The sequence below is a fragment of the Symphalangus syndactylus genome, chromosome 18 (genome assembly GCF_028878055.3).
Source record: "Symphalangus syndactylus isolate Jambi chromosome 18, NHGRI_mSymSyn1-v2.1_pri, whole genome shotgun sequence".
Classification (NCBI taxonomy): Eukaryota; Metazoa; Chordata; class Mammalia; order Primates; family Hylobatidae; genus Symphalangus; species Symphalangus syndactylus.
This window is the reverse complement of record NC_072440.2, coordinates 26282342-26305470: the sequence shown is the minus strand read 5'-3', so window position 1 is coordinate 26305470 and position 23129 is coordinate 26282342. Positions and strand designations below refer to the sequence as shown.

Here is a 23129-nt window from a genome sequence, read left to right as displayed (position 1 = left end):
GATTAAAGACTTAAACATAAGACCTAAAACCATAAAAACCCTAGAAGAAAACCTAGGTAATACCATTCAGGACATAGGCATGGGCAAGGACTTCATGAATAAAACACCAAAAGCAATGGCAACAAAAGCCAAAATTGATAAATGGGATCTAATTAAACTAAAGAGCTTCTGCACAGCAAAAGAAACTATCATCAGAGTGAACAGGCAACCTATGGAATGGAAGAAAATTTTTGTGATCTATCCATCTGACAAAGGGCTAATATCCAGAATTTACAACGAATAAATTTACAAGAAAAAAACAAACAACCCCATCAAAAAGTGGGCAAATGATATGAACAGATGCTTCTCAAAAGAAGACATTTATGTGGCCAAAAAACATGAAAAAAAGCTCATCATCACTGGTCATGAGAGAAATGCAAATCAAAGCCACAATGAGATACCATCTCAAGCCAGTTAGAATGGCGATCATTAAAAAGTCATGAAACAACAGATGCTGGAGAGGATGTGGAGAAATAGGAATGCCTTTACACTGTTGGTGGGAGTGTAAATTAGTTCAACCATTGTGGAAGACAGTACAGTGATTCCTCCAAGGATCTAGAACCAGAAATACCATTTGACCCAGCAATCCCATTACTGGGTATATACCCAAAGGCTTATAAATCATTCTACTATAAAGACACATATACATGTATGTTTATTGTGACACTGTTCACAATACCAAAGACCTGAAACCAACCTAAATGCCCACCAATGATAGACTGGATAAAAAAATGTGGCACATATACACCATGGAATACTATGCAGCCATAAAAAGGGATGAGTTCATGTCCTTTTCAGGGACATGAATGAAGCTGGAAACCATCATTCTCAGCAAGCTAACACAGGAACAGAAAACCAGACACTACATGTTCTCACTCATAAGTGGGAATTGAACAAGGAGAACAGATGCAGAGGGGAACATCACACACCAGGGCCTGTCATGGGGTGGGGGGGCTACTGGAGGGATAGCATTAGGAGAAATACCTAATGTAGATGATGGGTTGATGGGTGCAGCAAACCACCATGGCACGTATATACCTATGTAACAAATCTGCACGTTCTATACATGTATCCCAGAACTTAAAGTATAATAATAATTATAAAAAAAAACTACTGTTTATTACCATCAGTCAATATCAGCTTAGCAATCATCTTTGATAACATCATTTTGACTTTCAAAGTAATCACTATTACTTAACTACTAGGTTTAGTGGCATCTCAAAATATGGCCCACATATCCTCATTCTTCTTAGTTTGGCCATCGGTTGAATACAATTCAGTTGGAAATTTCTATAAAAATAAGTAAATCTATAGGAAATATGTACAGATTAAGCAATATTACTAATACCTGGTTTGTGAGAAATTTCCTTCTTTTCTCTTTGACTAAGTTGCGAGATGTCGGCCAGTTCTTTACTCATATTGTTTGTGGAACGAGAATCTGTATCATGTATAGTCTCACTTTCTAGATGGTTTTGTCTTCTTTTTTCAACTTTAGTTGTTTCTATTACTTGAGAATGAACAACTATGGATAAAGGCTCATTTGAATAAATTATTTTTTGGTCTCTGTCAACGTAATTCCTTTCAGTGTCACAATTCTTTGCCACCTTTTCCACGATATGTGTATCTGTTTGATTCGTTAAAAAAGTTGGTACTCTGGGAATATAATCCTGTGGCTTTTTGAATAGCTCCACATGATTAGTCAACTTTGAAACCTCATGTGTCGAAAGTGTTATCATACAAGCCAGGGAATTTTGCTCAGGACTGCCATGTGAGTGATCAAAAGAAGGTCCAAATATGCATTGTTCATAATTTGCAACATGTTCAGAAGTAACTGCATTATCTGAATGAGAAAAATTAACAGCTTCCTGTTCTGGAAGCGTGGTTAGGCTGACTGCTTTTAACTCATTTTCCTGTGAAAGATGATCTTCAGAAAGTAAAAACTGTTGAAAACCCATTTCTTTTTCATTTGTTAAATTCTCCTTAAAATTATAGTGTTTTTTGCCACCTGTAGAACACAACACCTTTTTAGATGTTATAGCCTTCTCAGAGGTAGAGCAATCATCATCACCATCATCATTATCAGAATTTCCCTTTACAAAGGATAGGAAAGAATTTTCCCATTTGTTAAATCTCTCATCTTTTGGGACCAAGTTACTGTTTTCATGAGATTTATAAAGTACATGGTGTTGTTCCTGGAGAGTGTGAGGCTGCTTATCTGTAGTAACAACTGGTAACTTGATTTCTTTATGTAATGAAAGTCCTGGGAAAGAAATAGCTTCAGTTTGGTCAACAGATTCTAATTCCAAGCATTGAACTTCTTGACTATCTGACAAATCCAGGTTCTGGATGTGTATCTCTTTGGAAACTGAACAAGCCTCAGTACTGTTATCTAATCCATTTTTCAGGCTTGACAGAGTTAAGCTAGAAGGTTCACACGATTCTTCCGGAAGGTCATTAAGGGTTTCTGGAATATGCTGCTGATAGGTAACCAAACCGTTTATTCTCCTGGAAGGAGAGACAGCTAGTGTCTTTCTTGGGTTACAGTCTACATCATCTACTTGTGTCCTTTTATGTTGTGTTTTTCTTCTTCCTATACCTTTTGGCACGTTTGTGTTGGGATCTTTGACGTTATGGAGATTGCCCTTTCTGAGTCCTGTAGAGTATATCTGGTTAAGAGTTGATTGTTTATGCTTGGATTTACCAAATTTTGTGTTTTTGGGATCTTTTTGGTAATATTCATATACCTCTTCTTTATTTATAAATAAACTCTCTTTGCTTCCTTTATTGACTTTTACATGTTCCAGCTTCTGTCTGTTGGAATTTTCATTGCAAACATGCCAAATGTGACTTTTAGAACTGAACTTTGGTTTCTATAGAAAAAAATATATATTTAGCTTTAATTTTCAGCAGTAGTACTATATCAATTCAATCTGGATTATTGATAAATCAGCCATTATTTGATTGAAATTATTATTTTCTAATTCAATCTAACCACAGATCCTGCTGGGATATAGCCAACCTGATATTTCAGAAATGTAGACTAATAGAAGAAAGGCAAATGTAATAGATTTAGGCTCAGTATGTATACTAATCTTTATTTTCTACTGTAGATTTTAATTCCTTCTTGCCAGTATTTTAGCACTACTAATCTTATTAAACATAATAAAAAATTTTAATCTACTTAATTTTTATAGGCTTTTAAATTAATCAGATCAAAGTTTCCTTTACAAGGAAACTCTGTGTTGGTGTACATCTTTTGTGTCTAGTGGATTGGTGCTATTCCTTTGAGCTGTAAACAGCAAGAGAAAATCAAAGAAAGCAGATTCCAGTAGTCAGACTCTAAACTTTACAAGAAGCTTTACACAAATGCTTTAGAAACACTCTCCTCTCCCAATTGTTACATAGGTGGAGCTAGAATTAGGGGTTTCTTCTTCTAGTATCTGGGAGAACTATGGGATGGAAGCAGAAAAATTGACTTAAAAACAGCAAGACAGATATGCTCTTCAACTGGTCTGTATGAAAAAATTATTACGGGCTGCTAAGATTAAAACAGGAACACAGCTTCCTCTCCTTCACCACAACTCAAGTACCAGATGAAGAGTAACTGGCCACGATGTAAAGTTTGAAGGGATGGGCTAATACCTTTCACTCCTTCCTGTACTGTGCTTAGGCCACAGGAAATTAGACATGGTTGATAAACCTTAAGCTCCATAAAGAGGAGGAAGAAGGAAATGGTTACCAATATATTAGCGTGCCCAGATATGCTACAAACTAACAGCCCAGAACCCTCTGATTCTCATGCAATTATTCTAGTATCTTAAAAGCAAATGTGAAGTCACTATTACTAAAGCTTCAGCAGTCTTTCTCTTCCCTTTGACAATCTGTAAAACAACCAGAAGTTACATCCCTATAAAAATGTTTATTACTAAACATAGATATACCTTGTGTTGGTACACATCGTCTGTGTCTAGTGGGTCAATGCTACTCCTTTGAGCTGTAAACAAAAAGAGAAAATCAATGAAAACAGCTTCTAGTGTTTACACTTTAGACTTCTAAAACCCACCAGTCCTTTGCCACGAGAAAACCAAGTGGAATAAGTGAAATTATGCAAACATTTTATATTAAAATTGGCACATATAACATTCCTATAAGTTCCATATTAGAAATCAAATACTATCTTAAGAGAGCTAAAACATTTCTATAGGGAAAGCAAAACAGATCTAACAAAATAATTAATACTAAAGATTGGCACTAAACTCAGTATTTATTTTCCCCACAGATATATCCAGATATGACCTCTTTATTCAATAGATTATGTAACTGTGTACAAGCTACTTTTATAAAGTGAAAAATTATTTTATAATTAATTAGATTATCATCTCCTAATATGACTGTTTAATAAGGTCCTAATTGAATGCTGCATTCTCTTCAAAGCAAAACATACACAGATGGAAAAGGCCAATCATCTTGTGAATGCACAGGGGGAAAAAGATTATTTTTAAAAAGCCTAAGTTGATAATAAAAGGAATGTATTTTAGTGTCTCTTCATAGCCTCCTTTACATACTGAAAGTAGAATTAAAGTTAACTATATATGCATTTGGCTACAGAAGATAAAAACCTAGGAACAATGGCTTACACACAGGAAATATTCAAAGAATATTTGGCAGAGGAAGGAATAAATGAATGAACATCTTGTATGTGATACATAACACAAATTTCCCTAAATATAAGATAGAAATGTAAAATATTTTAATGAGGATGTAATTCGAAAACAGAGCAATTTAATTTATTTCTTGGGGATAACTTTCATGATAGCAATCAAATTATGAGCTGCATACTGAAGTCTGACATTGATTCATTCACATTATACAGGTGAAAAAGTCAAACATAATGTCCTTTTACCAAGCAAAAAGGTGCTATTCCTTTGGAGCACCGTCTCTGGGGACTCACTCCAGAGTTTCAGTCTTGATTCTCATCTGTTTACCAGCTGGCTGACCTTGGGCAAATTTCTTAATGTCTCTGCCTCCATAAAATGCCCATAAATGAAAGCCAGTAATAGTTTCAGCCTTATAGAATGGTGAAGATTAAATTATATAATCCATTTAAAGTGTTTACATGAATCCTAGGTATAGAGAAAGTGCTCCATTATTATTGTTATTATTATTTTCTAAGAGCAAAAGGACACTATGCCTTTTCCAAACCTTTGATCTTAAATAAAAGAGTAAAAAAATCATATTTTCCAGAAACCACCCTGCAAGGGACCTGGTTCCTAAGAGAATCTGGAAGGAAGAACAGGGCTTTATTTTCTCTCAGTTTTAAGACTTTACATTCCCTAATACAACCAACTTAATACCCAGGTATAAATTCTGAGGTGGTGATATTTGGTGATATAGCTATATTATTTTCCCTCTGCCACTCTGAGTTCCCACAATGTACCGGGTACTGTATTGAGATATTTACACATATTAACTTCAGTCCTCACATTAACAATCCCACAGGTATACAGGTAGATGCACAGATATTATAAACCCAAGTTTACAGATAAGAAAATTAGGAATGTTAATTTACCCTATAAGCTTTACAGCCTATGAGGCTATAAAGTTAGGACAGAACCCTTGTCCTACATCAAAGTAGATATATTTTACTTTAAGCTAGAAAAGCAGCAAATATATTTTATATGAGGAAAGTTCTTTATTCATCATTTCCATACTTGAAAGCTCTTCATCTGAACTTAAAAATGAATACTCTGTTTTTATTTCTTTATTTAAGTGAAATAATATTCTCTATTTACATACAAATCTTCTTTACTTAAGTAACCTAATTTTGAATTCATATTGAAAAGTAGGCTGATAATTAATCATGGAATTTGAAAGTTCAAACTTAAGAAATATTCAAACCATCTGGTGAAGCATGATAATGCAACCCATCTTCGTAAATTCTCTCACAAAGGAAGAGTGGGAGCTTAGTCCTATGGAGAAATGTTTGGGATTCCTTTACATGAAAGAAACTTCACTGGGTAGGAATAGATTAAAGTAGCCACTGGTGAACAGGGGATTCCGGATTTGGAGAAAGGACTAGAATGCTGTAGGAAGCATTCCCAGAAGAGCAAAACAATGCATGTCGTAATTATTTAAAATAGAGAAGTCAAGCAGTTAAGCAGATTATCAAAGCAATAATTTAAAAATATACTTTTGCCTCCAACTGAATTTTATTTGCAATTTTCCATGTAGTTTAAAATGTTAACACGATTGTTTTAATAATTTATCTTAATGTGCTTTTATAGACCTGGCTTCAACAAGTTACTGTCTGTCTCACTTCTCATGCAATTTGGCTACTTGGAAGGAAGTTTTTTGCTCTAATGAACCACTAATTAATTACCTCCTGGTAGCCTTCAATTATCAATGAAGTTTTCTCTTCACTATAAAAGTAGAATATTTTGATCCAGGACTTAGTTCTTAGTCAATAGCATTCAGACAACTGCATTTCTTGATCAAGTATATGATTTATAAAATAAGTGTCCATAAAATAATAAAATAGATCCACTAACCCTAAAGAAAAACTAGTTTCATGACTGGTTGTTAGATTGCTCAACTGCACCTGATTTTCAATAACAGACACACCCAACAATAATTGGAAGAACTGTTTTATAATAAATAGAACCCAGCTGGGAAGGAGATTGATATGGTTTGGCTGTGTCCCCATCCAAATTTTATCTTGAATTGTATCTCCCATAATCCCCATGTGTCATGGGAGGAACCCAGCGGGAAGTAATTGAATCATGGGGGTAGGTTTTTCTCATGCTGTTCTCCTGATAGTGAGTAAGTCTCACAACATCTGATGGTTTTATAAAGGGCTGTTCCCCTGCACTTCTCCTTGCTGCTGCCATGTGAAGAAGGACGTGTTTGCTTCCCCTTCCGCCATGATTGTAAGTTTCCTTAGGCCTCCCTAGTCCTGCAGAACTGTGAGTCAATTGAACCTCTTTCCTTTATAAATTACCCAGTCTCAGGTATGTCTTTATTAGCAGCATGAGAACAAACTAATACAGAGATGTACTTTAAATTTCATTTAAAACCATTTAGATCAGGAAAAGATCTTTTCTAATAGACTTATCAAAGGGTTTGTGTTGACACTTAATAATTAACCAAGATAGATATGTAATATCTGTCCTGTTATCCTCCTGGACATGAAGGAGCCTGGGTTATGTGTCTTTTTTATGTACTCTCATAGGGCCTGAGCATTCTTTTATCACATTCTTCATCGTAATTGCTTGCTATCCCTGTTTCTTATTCATTTTGTATTATTAGGCTCTGGCACTATTTAGTGTTTGATATATAGCAACCCTGATAGAACAAATGAATGAATGAATGACTCTCCACAGAAAATAAATTCCAGTGGAGGTGGTTAGAGAGGATCTGTTGTTTTGCCTGCCCAGCACATAACCTCATAGGCAGCTCTCTGAAGAGAGATACCATTGGTTCCTGCTTCCTAGATCCCTGGAGCTGCTTTTATTCTTGACCTTTCCAAGGTCTGGATCTTCAGCTTTTCCTTTAATTCTTGAGTTGTTCTGTCAAGAAACTCCCTTTTCAGCCTTAAGTTGATTACTTGCCACCAAAGAACTTTGAATTTATATTTGTATCAAAGAAGTGACAACAGCCACAGCTGTATTATTCGTCCCCAGGAAGACACAGAGCTTTAGCAGAGGATAGGTTTCCACTGCGAGCCTAAGTTTTGTTCTATTAAGGGAGAACTACAGGACATGTAGGGAGGCCCACTCACTTCATGGTGAGAAGGATTTTCAGATTAAATTTTCCTGCGCATGAAGGGGGAATTGCAAAGGTAGAAGCCTTTGTTGTTAAGATAATAATATATAAAAGCCTTTGGGAGGAAATATCTGTTGGGGAAATTTTTTATTAAAATACAGTTTAATAAATGGGAATGAAGCACATATAGATCTCTTGAATGGAAAGAATTTGTTTTTGTTTTTGTTTCAGAGGACTGACAATATTTATTCAATAAACATTTGCTGAATGCCTACTATGTACAAGACACTTTAATATTAATCAGTAGACAAAACAAAGATCTTTTCCTTCATGGAGCTTAGATTCTGGAGGAAAAAGACAGAAAATAAAAAATAAGTCAATTTTCTAATGCGTTAGGTAATAAGTGCTATGGGGAATGTCTAAGCAGAGCAGGGTTAGAGGGAATGGAGTGAGTATAATGATTCTAAAAATATATCCATATATATTAAGAGGTGGAGCTTAATTCTGCTACCTTTGAGTGTGGGCCAAACTTAGTGACTCACTTCTAACAAACAGAATATGGCAAAAGTGATGACATATCACTTTTAAGATTAGGTTATGAAAAGACTGGCTTTTGTCTAAGGTACATTCTCTTCCTCTTAGGTAACCTGCTCTGAGATAACTGCCAGGTTGTCAGCAGCCTTATGGAGAAGCTAATGTGGCAAGTAGATAAAGCCTTCAGCCAACAACCAGCAATGATCTGAGTCCTGCCAACAATCATTTGTGAGTTTGAAAGTGGATCTTCCTGTCCTAGTTGCAACTTGAGATGACTATAACCTGTGACTCTCATCTAGAACCACTCAGTTAAACTGCTCCCAGAATCCTGAGCCTCTGAAGCTGTGTGAGATAAAACATTTTTTTGTTTTAAGCTGCTAAGTATTAGGATTCATTGTTACATACTGATAGATAACTAATACAGTGAGGGTAAGAAGGGGGCAGTTGCAGTATTAAGTAGGGTGGTCTAGGCCTCGTTGAGAAGGTGACATTTGAATTAGGACTTGGGGAGGCATATCTGAGGAAAAGCAAGGAGGCCAGCATTACTGAAGTTGAGTAATGGTGGTAGAAAGTACTGGTAAAAGGGGTTAACTAGTAGGGTGGTCAGCTGATAACAGGAACTTCTAGGCTATTGTAAGGATACTGGCTTTTCTTCTAGATTACAGGGAAAGCCATTGCAGAGTTCTGAGCAGATGAATGTAGAGTTGTTACCAAAAAATCTAACAAATGTATTAGAGAGTATAAAGAGTATGTCATATATTTAAATTATGTTTACATAGTTTTTTATTGAAAACTATAGATCAAGTTATTTTGTTGTTCAATTTAATAGAGCAGCGGATGAGAAGGAAAAAGTATAGCCATAAGAAAATATTCTTAGGGAATGAATATAAATAAACCTGGCCATTTTCACTGAAAAGGATATAACCAAATTTAATTTATATCATATCATGTTATTTAGTCAAAGGATTTTAGGGAAAAGAAACAAATTTATAAAAGGTTTCTTAACTGTTTGCAATGTACAACCTGCAGAAAAGTATTACCTTTCTTTTTTCTTTTAGAGTCCTATGTGCATTTGCAAACAAGTCAGTGTGATTTATTAAAAGGATGAAGGAAAGACATTATTGGATGGATTTTCTCAACACTCATAAGAAAAATAAATTTAATTTCTTTAATTCTAAATTAAATTTCTGTAACTTTACTGACGTGACAAATAGCTATTACAGGGCAGTTTCATCTTACCTGATGTAAGGCATTTTTGATGTTTAGGGATATATCTCTCAAGGAGACGCTTCATACATAAATCCTTGGCCTCATCCAAAGCACATTTTCCATCATCATTTCTAAATAATGGATCAGCTCCATTCAGAAGAAGTAACTCTGCCACCTAAAAAAAGGTTGCTTATGTAAGGGAACCCAGATTGAGGGTATATTACTGTGAACGTGTGCTAGCAGACAACTCTAAGTAACATCAAATATCTCTTTCGAAAACACAGTTTGGATTTATCTATAAATCCTTGTCCAATAAAAAAAGAATTATTGTAGTTGCTTCTGAATTTTAATTTGTTGATACATGAGTTTCTTCTCATTAAAAAAGACTAAAGGAAGAATGAAAGGGAGAAAGAGAAAAAGAAAGAAGGAGGGAAGAGAAGAAAGGGAGAAGGAGGTAAGGGGGATGGAAGGTGGGAAAGCAGGCAGGCAGAAAGGCAGGACGCAAGAAAGGCTGAGGTAGAAACATCAGTGGCTCAGCTGCTAGTGAAATGAAATTAGCAAATACACCAAGAATTAGAACTGGGTTCTGTAGTAGTAAATATAATTTTAACAGTTTCCAGGAGATAATTACATCTTCCGTTTATACCTGTGCTGCTGCTGCTCCTCCTCAGACTCAGTGAAAAACCGGTCAATCGATTACTGCTGTTACTACTTCTCAAACAACCTCCTCTATGCAGATCTCCCCGAGCTCCCCCAATGCCTCACCATCCACTGCTGCCCAGAGAAAAATGACTTCTCCTTCTTTTCACACACATATTACTGCCCAATATACTCCACATTATACTTATTTCTTTCATATCAATCTCTCCTAGTATACTTTTTTCTAACTTTCTTGAGGGTGGGACTGTTTTTTCTAAAATAATTTATTATTTTTCAACAGGAAATTAATGAATATGGTTCAAAATACAGAAGGCTCAGACGAAAATACAGTGCAAAATAAGTTTCCCTCCTCTACCCCTGTACTATTATTTTTTCCTGAGTCAGCCATGGTTAATTTATTTGGAATTTTCCAGCAATAGTCTAGTCCAATAGGTATGTATGTATGTATGTATACATAATATGTATGTATACATATTTTCTTACACAAATGGTCATATATTATATACACTCTGTATTTTGCCTTCTTTCCCCCACCCTCCTAACAAGTCCTTGGAAACTGTTCCATATCAGTGTAGACTACACTTCCTCATTCTTTTCAGTAGCTACGTAATAGTTTACTATATGAACGTACTATAATTTATTCACCAGTACCCTATTAGTGAATGTTTAAGTTGCTTCAAAGCTTTTACTACAGATATATGTCTTCATATTTCCAGAGACTATCTTAGTATCTTACGTGAAGTAAATACTAAAAAGTATTGTTTAGTAAAAGAATGAATGTAGGGCAGAAAGGATATGGTGAGTAGGCTTTAAGTAACATTATACTAAAAGAAGCCTAAATTTCCATGTTAATGTATGGAATGAGAGGAAGCATATAAATTTCTATCCAGTGTATGTACCTAAAAATTAAAAGTGTATATATATTTCCTTTTATAAGAAAGCATCCCAGCCTACTAAAGTAGTTTGAATCTTTCTCTCTTACCTTTGATATTATCTAGTTTGTGCCACTCACAAACACAACAGGTACACTTTCTTCATCTTCCTATAATAAAATGATTATCACAAATTTACATTATGTCAGTCTTTTTTTTTTTTTTTTGAGACAGAGTCTCGCTCTGTTGCCCGGGCTGGAGTGCAGTGGTATGATCTTAGCTCGCTGCAACCTCTGCCTCCAGGGTTCAATCAATTCTTGTGCCTCAGCCTCCCAGGTGGCTGGGAAAAGGTGTGCATCACCAAGCCTGGCTAATTTTTATATTTTTAGTAGAGACGGGGTTTCGCCTTGTTGGCCAGGCTGGTCTTGAACTTCTAACCTCAAGAGATCCACTCGCCTCGGCCTCCCAAAGTGTTGAGATTACAGGTGTGAGCCACTGCGCCTGGCCACTGTGCCAGGCTTTTAAAGAAGATATATATCTCTCTTTTGAGATAATAACTAGGTGGTCTCAGGTATACCACATCGCTTTTGAAACTACTTTTTAATCATTTTGTACTCTGAGATGGGTGTGTATGCATGTGTGCATGTCCTTCTGGTGTATTAATGTTAATTCATGTTTAAAATCATAAAAGCAATATTTGCACATTGCAAAAAAAGTTAAAAATTACAGAAAGGTATTAAGTGGAAAGTCAAAGTTCCTCCGCACTTATTGTGGTAGGCTGAAAATGCCCCCTCATCCACCCTCACCAAAAGATATCCATGTCTTCATCTCTAGAACTTGTAAATGTCAACTTTATTTGGAAAAAAGACCTTTGCAAATATGATTAAGTTAAGGATTTTGAGATTAGGGGCTTATCTTCAATTATCTCAGTGATGCAGCCAAAATCAAGGAAGGCTGGCAGCCACTAGAAGCTGAAAGAGGCAAGTAACAGATTATCCTCTACAGCCTCTGGAAGGAGTCAAGCCCCAATGATACCTTGATTTTAGCCCAGTGATTCTGATTTTGGACTTCTAGTCTCTAGAGCTGTGAGAGAATAAATTTCTGTTGCTTTAAGCCACCCAGTTTGTGTTGGGTTATAGCTGTCATAGGAAACCTATACAGATTTGGGTACCAGAAAGCGGGGTGCTATTGTAACAAATACCTAAAAATGTAGAAGTGCTTTGGAACTGGAAAGCCTGAATTGTCTTGAACAGACATCTGGTAGAAATGTGGATGTTAAAGATCCTACCAGGGAGGGCTCAGGAGGAGCACATTAGAGAGAACCTGAATCATCTTAGATAATGCATATATCATCATGAACAGAATGTTGGTGAAAAAATGAGCATTAAAGGCATTATTGGCAAGGGCTCAGAAGGAAATATAGAACAAGTTTTTAGAAGCTGGAGGAAAGGTGTTCCTTGCTATATAGTACCAGAAAGCCTAGATTTGTCCTGCAAGTTGTGTGAAAGCAGAACTTGTAAGTACTAAACTTAGAGGTTTAGCTGAGGTGATTTCCAAGTTAAGCACTGAGAGTGCAACTTGGTTTCTTCTTGGGGATTATAGTAAAATGTGAGGAGAAAAAGATAAATTGAAGAAAGAACTGTTAGGCAAAAAGGAACCAGAACTTGATGATTTGGGAAATTCTGTCCATCAAGATTGGAAAAGATGGTAAAACTTGCAGATTCCTGTAAGAAAAGTGTGCTTTGTAGAGAAGGCCAAGGGCATAGCTGGAAAACCTTTGTTAATGCTGAAGAGAGTAGGAATGTGACTCGTGGACCCATTCAACCATCTTAGCAGAAGCCAGAAATATAGGTGAGCCTGTGGAAATATCTGTGAAAGATCCTGTTGTCTAATGGCATGAATCCCTGATCTATGAAAGACCCTGTTGTCTAATAGCATGAATCCTTGTGACACACATAGTAAACTCACAAGGTTTTTTGAAAATGCTCTGTCTGCAGAAATGCTGCATCTTAGACTGAAAGAGACAGAACGAAATGAAGAACTGCCAAGATTTTAGAGACAGTAAATAGGTTAATGAAATTACTCACCTGCAAATGTATGCTACCCTTCAAAAGAAAAGATAACACCAAGAACAGAGAGTTAGCAATGAGTGAAGAATAACAGATGGCTGTGATATAATAGAGGCAGACTAGTCAGAAGCTTAGGAGATTAGTGAATAGATAGTCAAAGACAGCCTGGCTAAAACCATAGTCCATCATGGTGGCCCAGAAGAATGTTGTGTATATCTAAGGCAATGTCCTTTGAGGAGATGCTAGAGAAGAAACTTCTGAGTTACTGGTCCCTGGCTAAATGTAGGCCAAACTCAAAACTCCCTGAAGAATGAACATAGTCTATAAGCCACACCAGATCCAACACTAAAATGTAAAAATCTGGAGGGAGCCAAGATGGCAGAATAGGAACAGCTCCAGTCTACAGCTCCCAGCGTGAGCGACGCAGAAGACGGGTGATTTCTGCATTTCCATCTGAGGTACCGGGTTCATCTCACTAGGGAGTGCCAGACAGTGGACTCAGGACAGTGGGTGCAGCACACCATGCATTAGGCGAAGCAGGGCGAGGCATTGCCTCACTTGGGAAGCACAAGGGGTCAGGGAGTTCCCTTTCCTAGTCAAAGAAAGGGGTGACAGACAGCACCTGGAAAATCAGTTCACTCCCACCCTAATACTGCGCTTTTCCGAAGGGCTTAAAAAACGGCACAACAGGAGATTACATCCCGCACCTCGCTCGGAGGGTCCTACGCCCACGGAGTCTTGCTGATTGCTAGCACAGCAGTCTGGGATCAAACTGCAAGGTGGCAGCGAGGCTGGGGGAGGGGCGCCTGCCATTGCCCAGGCTTGCTCAGGTAAACAAAGCAGCCAAGAAGCTCAAACTGGGTGGAGCCCACCACAGCTCAAGGAGGCCTGCCTGCCTCTGTAGGCTCCACCTCTGGGGGCAGGGCATAGACAAACAAAAAGATAGCAGTAACCTCTGCAGACTTAAATGTCCCCGTCTGACAGCTTTGAAGAGAGTAGTGATTCTCCCAGCACGCAGCTGGAGATCTGAGATCGGGCAGACTGCCTCCTCAAGTGGGTTCCTGACCCCTGACCCCTGACCCCCGAGCAGCCTAACTGGGAGGCACCCCCAAGTAGGGGCAGACTGACACCTCACACGGCCAGGTACTCCACTGAGACAAAATTTCCAGAGGAACGATTAGGCAGCAGCATTCGCGGTTCACGAAAATCTGCTGTTCTGCAACCTCCGCTGCTGATACCCAGGCAAACAGGGTCTGGAGTGGACCTCTAGCAAACTCCAACAGACCTGCAGCTGAGGGTCCCGTCTGTTACAAGGAAAACTAACAAACAGAAAGGACATCCACACCAAAAACCCATCTGTACATCACCATCATCAAAGACTAAAAGTAGATAAAACCACAAAGATGGGGAAAAAACACAGCAGAAAAACTGGAAATTCTAAAAAGCAGAGTGCCTCTCCTCCTCCAAAGGAATGCAGTTCCTCACCAGCAATGGAACAAAGCTGGACGGAGAATGACTTTGATGAGTTGAGAGAAGAAGGCTTCAGACGATCAAACTACTCCGAGCTACAGGAGGAAATTCAAACTAAAGGCAAAGAAGTTAAAAACTTTGAAAAAAATTTAGACGAATGTATAACTAGAATAACCAATACAGAGAAGTGCTTAAAGGAGCTGATGGAGCTGAAAGCCAAGGCTCGAGAACTACGTGAAGAATGCAGAAGCCTCAGGAGCCGATGCGATCAACTGGAAGAAATGGTATCAGTGATGGAAGATGAAATGAATGAAATGAAGCAAGAAGGGAAGTTTAGAGAAAAAAGAATAAAAAGAAACGAACAAAGCCTCCAGGAAATATGGGACTATGTGAAAAGACCAAATCTACGTCTGATTGGTGTACCGGAAAGTGACAGGGAGAAAGGAACCAAGTTGGAAAACACTCTGCAGGATATTATCCAGGAGAACTTCCCCAATCTAGCAAGGCAGGCCAACATTCAGATTCAGGAAATACAGAGAACGCCAAAAACATACTCCTCGAGAAGAGCAACTCCAACACACATAATTGTCAGATTCACCGAAGTTGAAATGAAGGAAAAAGAACAGCTAGAGAGAAAGGTCAGGTTACCTATCAGACTAACAGCGGATCTCTCGACAGAAACTCTGTAAGCCACAAGAGAGTGGGGGCCTATATTCAACATTCTTAAAGAAAAGAATTTTCAACCCAGAATTTCATATCCAGCCAAACTAAGCTTCATAAGTGAAGGAGAAATAAAATACTTTACAGACAAGCAAATGCTGAGAGATTTTGTCATCACCGGGCCTGCCCTAAAAGAGCTCCTGAAGGAAGCACTAAACATGCAAAGGAACAACCGGTACCAGCTACTGCAAAAACATGCCATATTGTAAAGATCATCGAGGCTAGGAAGAAACTGCATCAACTAATGAGCAAAATAACCAGCTAACATCATAATAACAGGATCAAATTCACACATAACAATATTAACTTTAAATGTAAATGGACTAAATGCTCCAATTCAAAGACACAGATTGGCAAATTGGATAGAGTCAAGATCCATCAGTGTGCTGTATTCAGGAAACCCATCTCACGTGCAGAGACACACATAGGCTCAAAATAAAAGGATGGAGGAAGATCTACCAAGCAAATGGAAAACAAAAAAAAGGCAGAGGCTGCAATCCTAGTCTCTGACAAAACAGACTTTAAACCAACAAAGATCAAAAGAGACAAAGAAGGCCATTACATAATGGTAAAGGGATCAATTCAACAAGAAGAGCTAACTATCCTAAATATATATGCACCCAATACAGGAGCATCCAGATTCATAAAGCAAGTCCTTACAGACCTACAAAGAGACTTAGACTCCCACACAATAATAATGGGAGATTTTAACACCCCACTGTCAACATTAGACAGATCAATGAGACAGAAGGTTAACAAGGATACCCAGGAATTGAACTCAGCTCTGCACCAAGCGGACCTAATAGACATCTACAGAACTCCCCACCCCAAATCAAGAGAATACACATTTTTTTCCACACCACACCACACCTATTCCAAAATTGACCACATAGTTGGAAGTAAAGCTCTCCTCAGCAAATGTAAAAGAACAGAAATTATAACAAACTGTCTCTCAGATCACAGTGCAATCAAACCAAAACTCAGGATTAAGAAACTCACTCAAAACTGCTCAACTACATGGAAACTGAACAACCTGCTCCTGAATGACTATTGGGTACATAACAAAATGAAGGCAGAAATAAAGATGTTCTTTGAAACCAATGAGAACAAAGACACAACATACTAGAATCTCTGGGACACATTCAAAGCAGTATGTAGAGGGAAATTTATACCACTAAATGCCCACAAGAGAAAGCAGGAAAGATCCAAAATTGACACCCTAACATCACAATTAAAAGAACTAGAAAAGCAAGAGCAAACACATTCAAAAGCTAGCAGAAGGCAAGAAATAACTAAAATCAGAGCAGAACTGAAGGAAATAGAGACACAAAAAACCCTTCAAAAAATTAATGAATCCAGGAACTGGTTTTTTGAAAAGATCAACAAAATTGATAGACTACTAGCAAGACTAATAAAGAAGAAAAGAGAGAAGAATCAAACAGATGCAATAAAAAATGATAAAGGGGATATCACCACCAATCCCACAGAAATACAAACTACCATCAGAGAATATTACAAACATCTCTATGCAAATAAACTAGAAAATCTAGAAGAAATGGATAAATTCCTCGACACATACACCCTCCCAAGACTAAACCAGGAAGAAGTTGAATCTCTGAATAGACCAATAACAGGCTCTGAAATTGTGGCAATAATCAATAGCTTACCAACCAAAAAGAGTCCGGGACCACATGGATTCACCGCTGAATTCTACCAGAGGTACAAGGAGGAACTGGTACCATTCCTTCTGAAACTATTCCAATCAACAGAAAAAGAGGGAATCCTCCCTAACTCATTTTATGAGGCCAGCATCATCCTGATACCAAAGCCTGGCAGAGACACAACCAAAAAAGAAAATTTTAGACCAATATCCTTGATGAACATTGATGCAAAAATCCTCAATAAAATACTGGCAAACCGAATCCAGCGGCACATCAAAAAGCTTATCCACCATGATCAAGTGGGCTTCATCCCTGGGATGCAAGGCTGGTTCAACATACACAAATCAATAAATGTAATCCAGCATATAAACAGAACCAAAGACAAAAACCACATGATTATCTCAATAGATGCAGAAAAGGCCTTTGACAAAATTCAGCAACCCTTCATGCTAAAAACTCTCAATAAATTAGGTATTGATGGGACGTATCTCAAAATAATAAGAGCTATCTATGACAAACCCACAGCCAATATCATACTGAATGGGCAAAAACTGGAAGCATTCCCTTTGAAAACTGGCACAAGACAGGGATGCCCTCTCTCACCACTCCTATTCAACATAGTGTTGGAAGTTCTGGCCAGGGCAATCAGGCAGGAGAAGGAAATAAAGGGTATTCAATTAGGAAAAGAGGAAGTCAAATTGTCCCTGTTTGCAGATGACATGAGTATATATCTAGAAAACCCCATCATCTCAGCCCAAAATCTCCTTAAGCTGATAAGCAACTTCAGCAAAGTCTCAGGATATAAAATCAATGTACAAAAATCACAAGCATTCTTATACACCAATAACAGACAAACAGAGAGCCAAATCATGAGTGAACTCCCATTCACAATTGCTTCAAAGAGAATCAAATACCTAGGAATCCAACTTATATGGAACATGAAGGACCTCTTCAAGGAGAACTACAAACCACTGCTCAATGAAATAAAAGAAGATACAAACAAATGGAAGAACATTCCATGCTCATGGGTTGGAAGAACCAATATCGTGAAAATGGCCATACTGCCCAAGGTAATTTATAGATTCAGTGCCATCCCCATCAAGCTACCAATGACTTTCTTCACAGAATTGGAAAAAACTACTTTAAAGTTCATATGGAAACAAAAAAGAGCCTGCATCGCCAAGTGAATCCTAAGCCGAAAGAACAAAGCTGGATGCATCACGCTACCTGACTTCAAACTATACAAGGCTACAGTAACCAAAACAGCATGGTACTGGTACTAAAACAGAGATATAGATCAATGGAACAGAACAGAGCCCTCAGAAATAACGCCGCATATCTACAACTATCTGATCTTTGACAAACCTGACAAAAACAAGTAATGGGGAAAGGATTCCCTATTTAATAAATGGTGCTGGGAAAACCAGCTAGCCATATGTAGAAACCTGAAACTGGATCCCTTCCTTACACCTTATACAAAAATTAATTCAAGATGGATTAAAGACTTACATGTTAGACCTAAAACCACAAAAACCCTAGAAGAAAACCTAGGCAATACCATTCAGGACATAGGCATGGGCAAGGACTTCATGTCTAAAACACCAAAAGCAATGGCAACAAAAGCCAAAATTGACAAATGGGATCTAATTAAACTAAAGAGCTTCTGCACAGCAAAAGAAACTACCATCAGAGTGAACAGGCAACCTACAAAATGGGAGAAAATTTTTGCAACCTACTCATCTGACAAAGGGCTAATACCCAGAATCTACAATGAACTCAAACAAATTTACAAGAAAAAAACAAACAACCCCATCAAAAAGTGGGCAAAGGACATGAACAGACACTTCTCAAAAGAAGACATTTATGCAGCCAAAAAACACATGAAAAAATGCTCATCATCACTGGCCATCAGAGAAATGCAAATCAAAACCACAATGAGATACCATCTCACACCAGTTAGAATGGCCATCCTTAAAAAGTCAGGAAACAACAGGTGCTGGAGAGGATGCAGAGAAACAGGAACACTTTTACACTGTTGGTGGGACTGTAAACTAGTTCAACCATTGTGGAAGTCAGTGTGGCGATTCCTCGGGGATCTAGAACTAGAAATACCATTTGACCCAGCCATCCCATTACTGGGTATATACCCAGAGGACTATAAATCATGCTGCTATAAAGACACATGCACGTTTGTTTATTGTGGCACTATTCACAATAGCAAAGACTTGGAACCAACCCAAATGTCCAACAACGATAGACTGGATTAAGAAAATGTGGCACATATACACCACGGAATACTATGCAGCCAAAAAAAATGATGAGTTCATGTCCTTTGTAGGGACATGGATGAAACTGGAAATCATCATTCTCAGTAAACTATCGCAAGGACAAAAAAACCAAACACCGCATGTTCTCACTCATAGGTGGAATTGAACAGTGAGAACACATGGACACAGGAAGGGGAACATCACACACCGGAGACTGTTGTGGGGTGGGGGGAGGGGGGAGGGATAGCATTAGGAGAGATACCTAATGCTAAATGAGTTAATGGGTTCAGCACACCAACATGGCGCATGTATACATATGTAACAAACCTGCACCTTGTGCACATGTACCCTAGAACTTAAAATATAATAATAATAAAATAAAATAAATAAAATAAAAAATAAAAATAAAAAAATACAATGTAAAAATCTTTCTCATTCAGGAAGGTTAAACACAATCTCTAACCAATCAGTAATTGACCACTAAATGGTCTTGAACCAAGGGTATTCTCTTGGAAACCAGGATAAAGGCAAAAACAAGAAAAAAAAATTTTGCAAATAGGGTCATAAGACTGCACACTGTGAGGGAAATAGACTTCACAACTTATCAAACAAAGAAGCAACCCAAGTTGGGCATGTGGGTTGGGGGGACTCAGCATCCAGAGTTGCTATAATACATTATCTTAAATGTCCAGTTTTGGCCGGATGTAGTGGCTCATGCCTGTCCCAGTGCTTTGGGAGGCCAAGGCAGGAAGATGACTTGAGGCCAGCAGTTCTAAACCAGCCTAGGTAACACAAGCAAGATTCCATCTCTACAAAAAATAGAAGTAAAAATAATTTTTTAAAAAGCTGGGTGTAGTGGTGCATGCCTATTGTCCCAACCACTCAGGAAGCTGAGGCAGGAGGATCACCTGTGCCCAAAAATTGGAGGCTGCAGTGAATTATGATCACATCACTGCACTCCAGCCTGGGTGACAGAGTGAGATTCTGTCTCAAAAGAGAGAGAAACAGTGAGAAGGACATAAAGAGAGACATGAAAAGAAACACTAAAGTATGACCCATACACAGGATAAAAAGCAGCCACAGCAACTGCTTTGAGAGGGCCTATATGTGCAGAAAAACACTCTAAAACAGCTATTATAAATACGTTCAAAGAGCTGATGAAAGCCATATTTAAAGAATTAAGAAAAAATATGGTGATAATTTATAAAATCCAGAATATTAATAAACAGAAAGTTTTAAAAAAATCAAATGGAAATTCTGGACTTCAAAAGTATAATAACTGAAAAGTAAAATTCACCAGAGGCCTCAACAGAAAGTTTAAGCTGACAGATAAAAAGAATCACTGAATTTGGAGAGAGAGATTAATAAGATTACACAATCAGAAGAACAGATTTTTAAAATGAAGAAAAATGAATAGAACATCAGAGAAATATGGGGCACCATTAAGCACAACAACATACACATTACAGGAGTTCCAGAAAGACAGGAGAGAGAAAAAGCAGCAGAAAAAAATATTCAAAGAAATAATAGCTGAAAACTTCCCAAATTAGATGCAAAGCATTAATGCACACATCTAAGAAGCATAACATACTCCAAAAAAGATAAACACAAAGGGATATATATCTAGACATAATCAAAATCAAAATGTTAAAAGTCAAAGATAAAATCATGAAAGCAGCAAAGGAAAAAGAACTCATCATTTAGATAAGAACCCCAATAAAATTAGCATCTCACTTATTAGAAACAATGAGGTCCAGAGACATTGGGATAAGAAAGTCAAAATGCTGAAAGGAAAAAAAACTGCCAAGCAAGAATCTTATATCTAGCAAAACTATAAATAAAGGCAAAATAAAGATATTCACAGATTTAAAAAAAGCTGATAGAATTTATTGGTAGAAGACCTGCTTTAAAGGAAATACTAAAGGTAACTGGGCTGAAAGCAAGTGACAATAACTCAAATCCACATGAAAAAGCACATGAGTAATGGTAATTATACAGATAATTATGGGAGATAATATGATTGTATATTTATTTTCCTTTATTCCCTTAACTGATTTAAAAAGCAATGGCATAAAACAATATGATATTGTATTATAAGGCCTATAACATTTATACATGTAATATTACTTGACAATAATACCACAAAAGAGGCAGATCAGAATAAAGCTGAATTGGAGTAAAACAATGATACCAGTTGGTAACTTGAATCTACAGGAAAACACGCACAGAACCAGAAATGTAAAATAGGAAGCTTAATAAAATAAACTCTATAAATAAATATTTGCTCTTCTTATCTCAGCTTCTTTAAGAGACATAAGACCATATAAAGTAATATTTGTAACAATGTATTGTATTTATAAAATATACAAACATAATATGTATAACAGTAATAAAACAAAAATAGGGAAAAATAATTCTGTTATGCAGAAACAATGTTTCTATATCTCACTGGAAAAAGGTTAGCATACGAATGAAGTCAGTTCTGATAACTTAAGATGTACATTGTAAGCTCTAGAGCAACCACTAAGGGCATAGCTCAAAAATATACTAAAAAAATCATTAAAGGAATTAAATTGTTACACCAGAAAATATTCACTTAATGTAAAAAAAAAGCAGTATAGGTGGGGAAAACACAAAAAGATGAGATAGACTGAAAACAAAAAGGGAAATCGCAAGTTTAAATCCAACCATATCAATAACAACATTAAATATGAATGGATTAAACAACCTAATTAAAAGGCAGAGATGGTAAGATGTGATTCTTTTTAAAAATATACTATCTGAGACATACATTAGATTCAAAGATAACAAACAAGATGAAAGTAAAAGGATGGAAAAAGACATACCATGCAAATGGCAAAAGAGACCTGGAGTGGTGGTCTGGTTTGGCTCTGTGTCCCCACTCAAATCTCATCTTGAATTGTACTACCATAATTCCCACATGTTGTGGGAGGGACCCAGTGGGAGATAATTGAATCATGGGGGTGGTTTCTCTATGAACAGTGTTCTCATGGTAATGAATACGTCTCATGAGATTTGATGGTTTAATAACGGGAAATCTATTTCTCTTGGCTCTCATTCTCTCTCTTGCTGCTGCCATGTAAGAAGTGCCTTTCCCCTTATGCCATGATTGTGAAGCCTCCCTAGCCACATGGAACTATAAGTCCATTAAACCTCTTTCTTCTGTAAATTGCCCAGTCTCGGGTATGTCTTTATCAGCAGTGTAAAAACAAACTAAAACAGTAAATTGGTACCAGTAGAGTGGAATGCTGCTGAAAAGATACCTGAAAATGTGGAAGCAACTTTGGAACTGGCTAACAGGCAGAGGTTGGAACAGTTTGGAGGGCTCAGAAGAAGACAGGAAAATGTGGGAAAGTTTGGAACTCCCTAGAGACTTGTTGAATGGCTTTGACCAAAATGCTGATAATGATATGGACAATGAAATCCAGGCTGCAGTGGTCTCAGATGGAGATGAGGACCTTGTTGGTAAGTGGAGCAAAGGTGATTTGTTGTTTTAGCAAAGAGACTGGCAGCATTTTGCCCCTGCCCTAGAGATTTGTGGAACTTTGAACTTGAGAGAGATTATTTAGGGTGTCTGGTGGAAGACATTTCTAAGCAGCAAAGCATTCAAGAGGTGACTTGGGTGCTGTTAAAGGCATTCAGTTTTATACGGGAAGCAGAGCATAAAAGTTTGGAAAATTTGCAGCCTGACAATGCAATAGAAAAGAAAATCCCATTTTCTGAGGAGAAATTCAAGTCAGCTGCAGAAACTTGCATAAGTAATGAACAGCTGAATGTTAATCCCCAAGACAATAGAGAAAATGTCCCCAGGGCATGACAGAGATTTTTCACAGCAGCCCCTCCCAT

The 23129-nt window shown here is 37.4% G+C and overlaps 1 protein-coding gene across 11 annotated transcripts in view; it reads right to left on the bottom strand.

Moving 5' to 3' along the window:
• The window catches only part of ANKRD31 (ankyrin repeat domain 31), a 259562-nt gene that overhangs the window by 79535 nt on the left and 156898 nt on the right, over positions 1-23129 (bottom strand). For 10 of the 11 annotated variants that reach the window (XM_063623128.1, XM_063623127.1, XM_063623130.1 and 7 more), the window contains 3 exons: positions 9574-9718; positions 3981-4033; positions 1388-2909 (listed from right to left, as the gene is read on the bottom strand). In XM_063623128.1, the coding sequence (XP_063479198.1) occupies positions 1388-2909; positions 3981-4033; positions 9574-9718 (1720 nt within the window). Of the gene's footprint in view, positions 1-1381; positions 2910-3980; positions 4034-9573; positions 9719-23129 lie in introns of all 11 variants that reach the window. The other variant, XM_063623132.1, reaches the window with a different exon arrangement.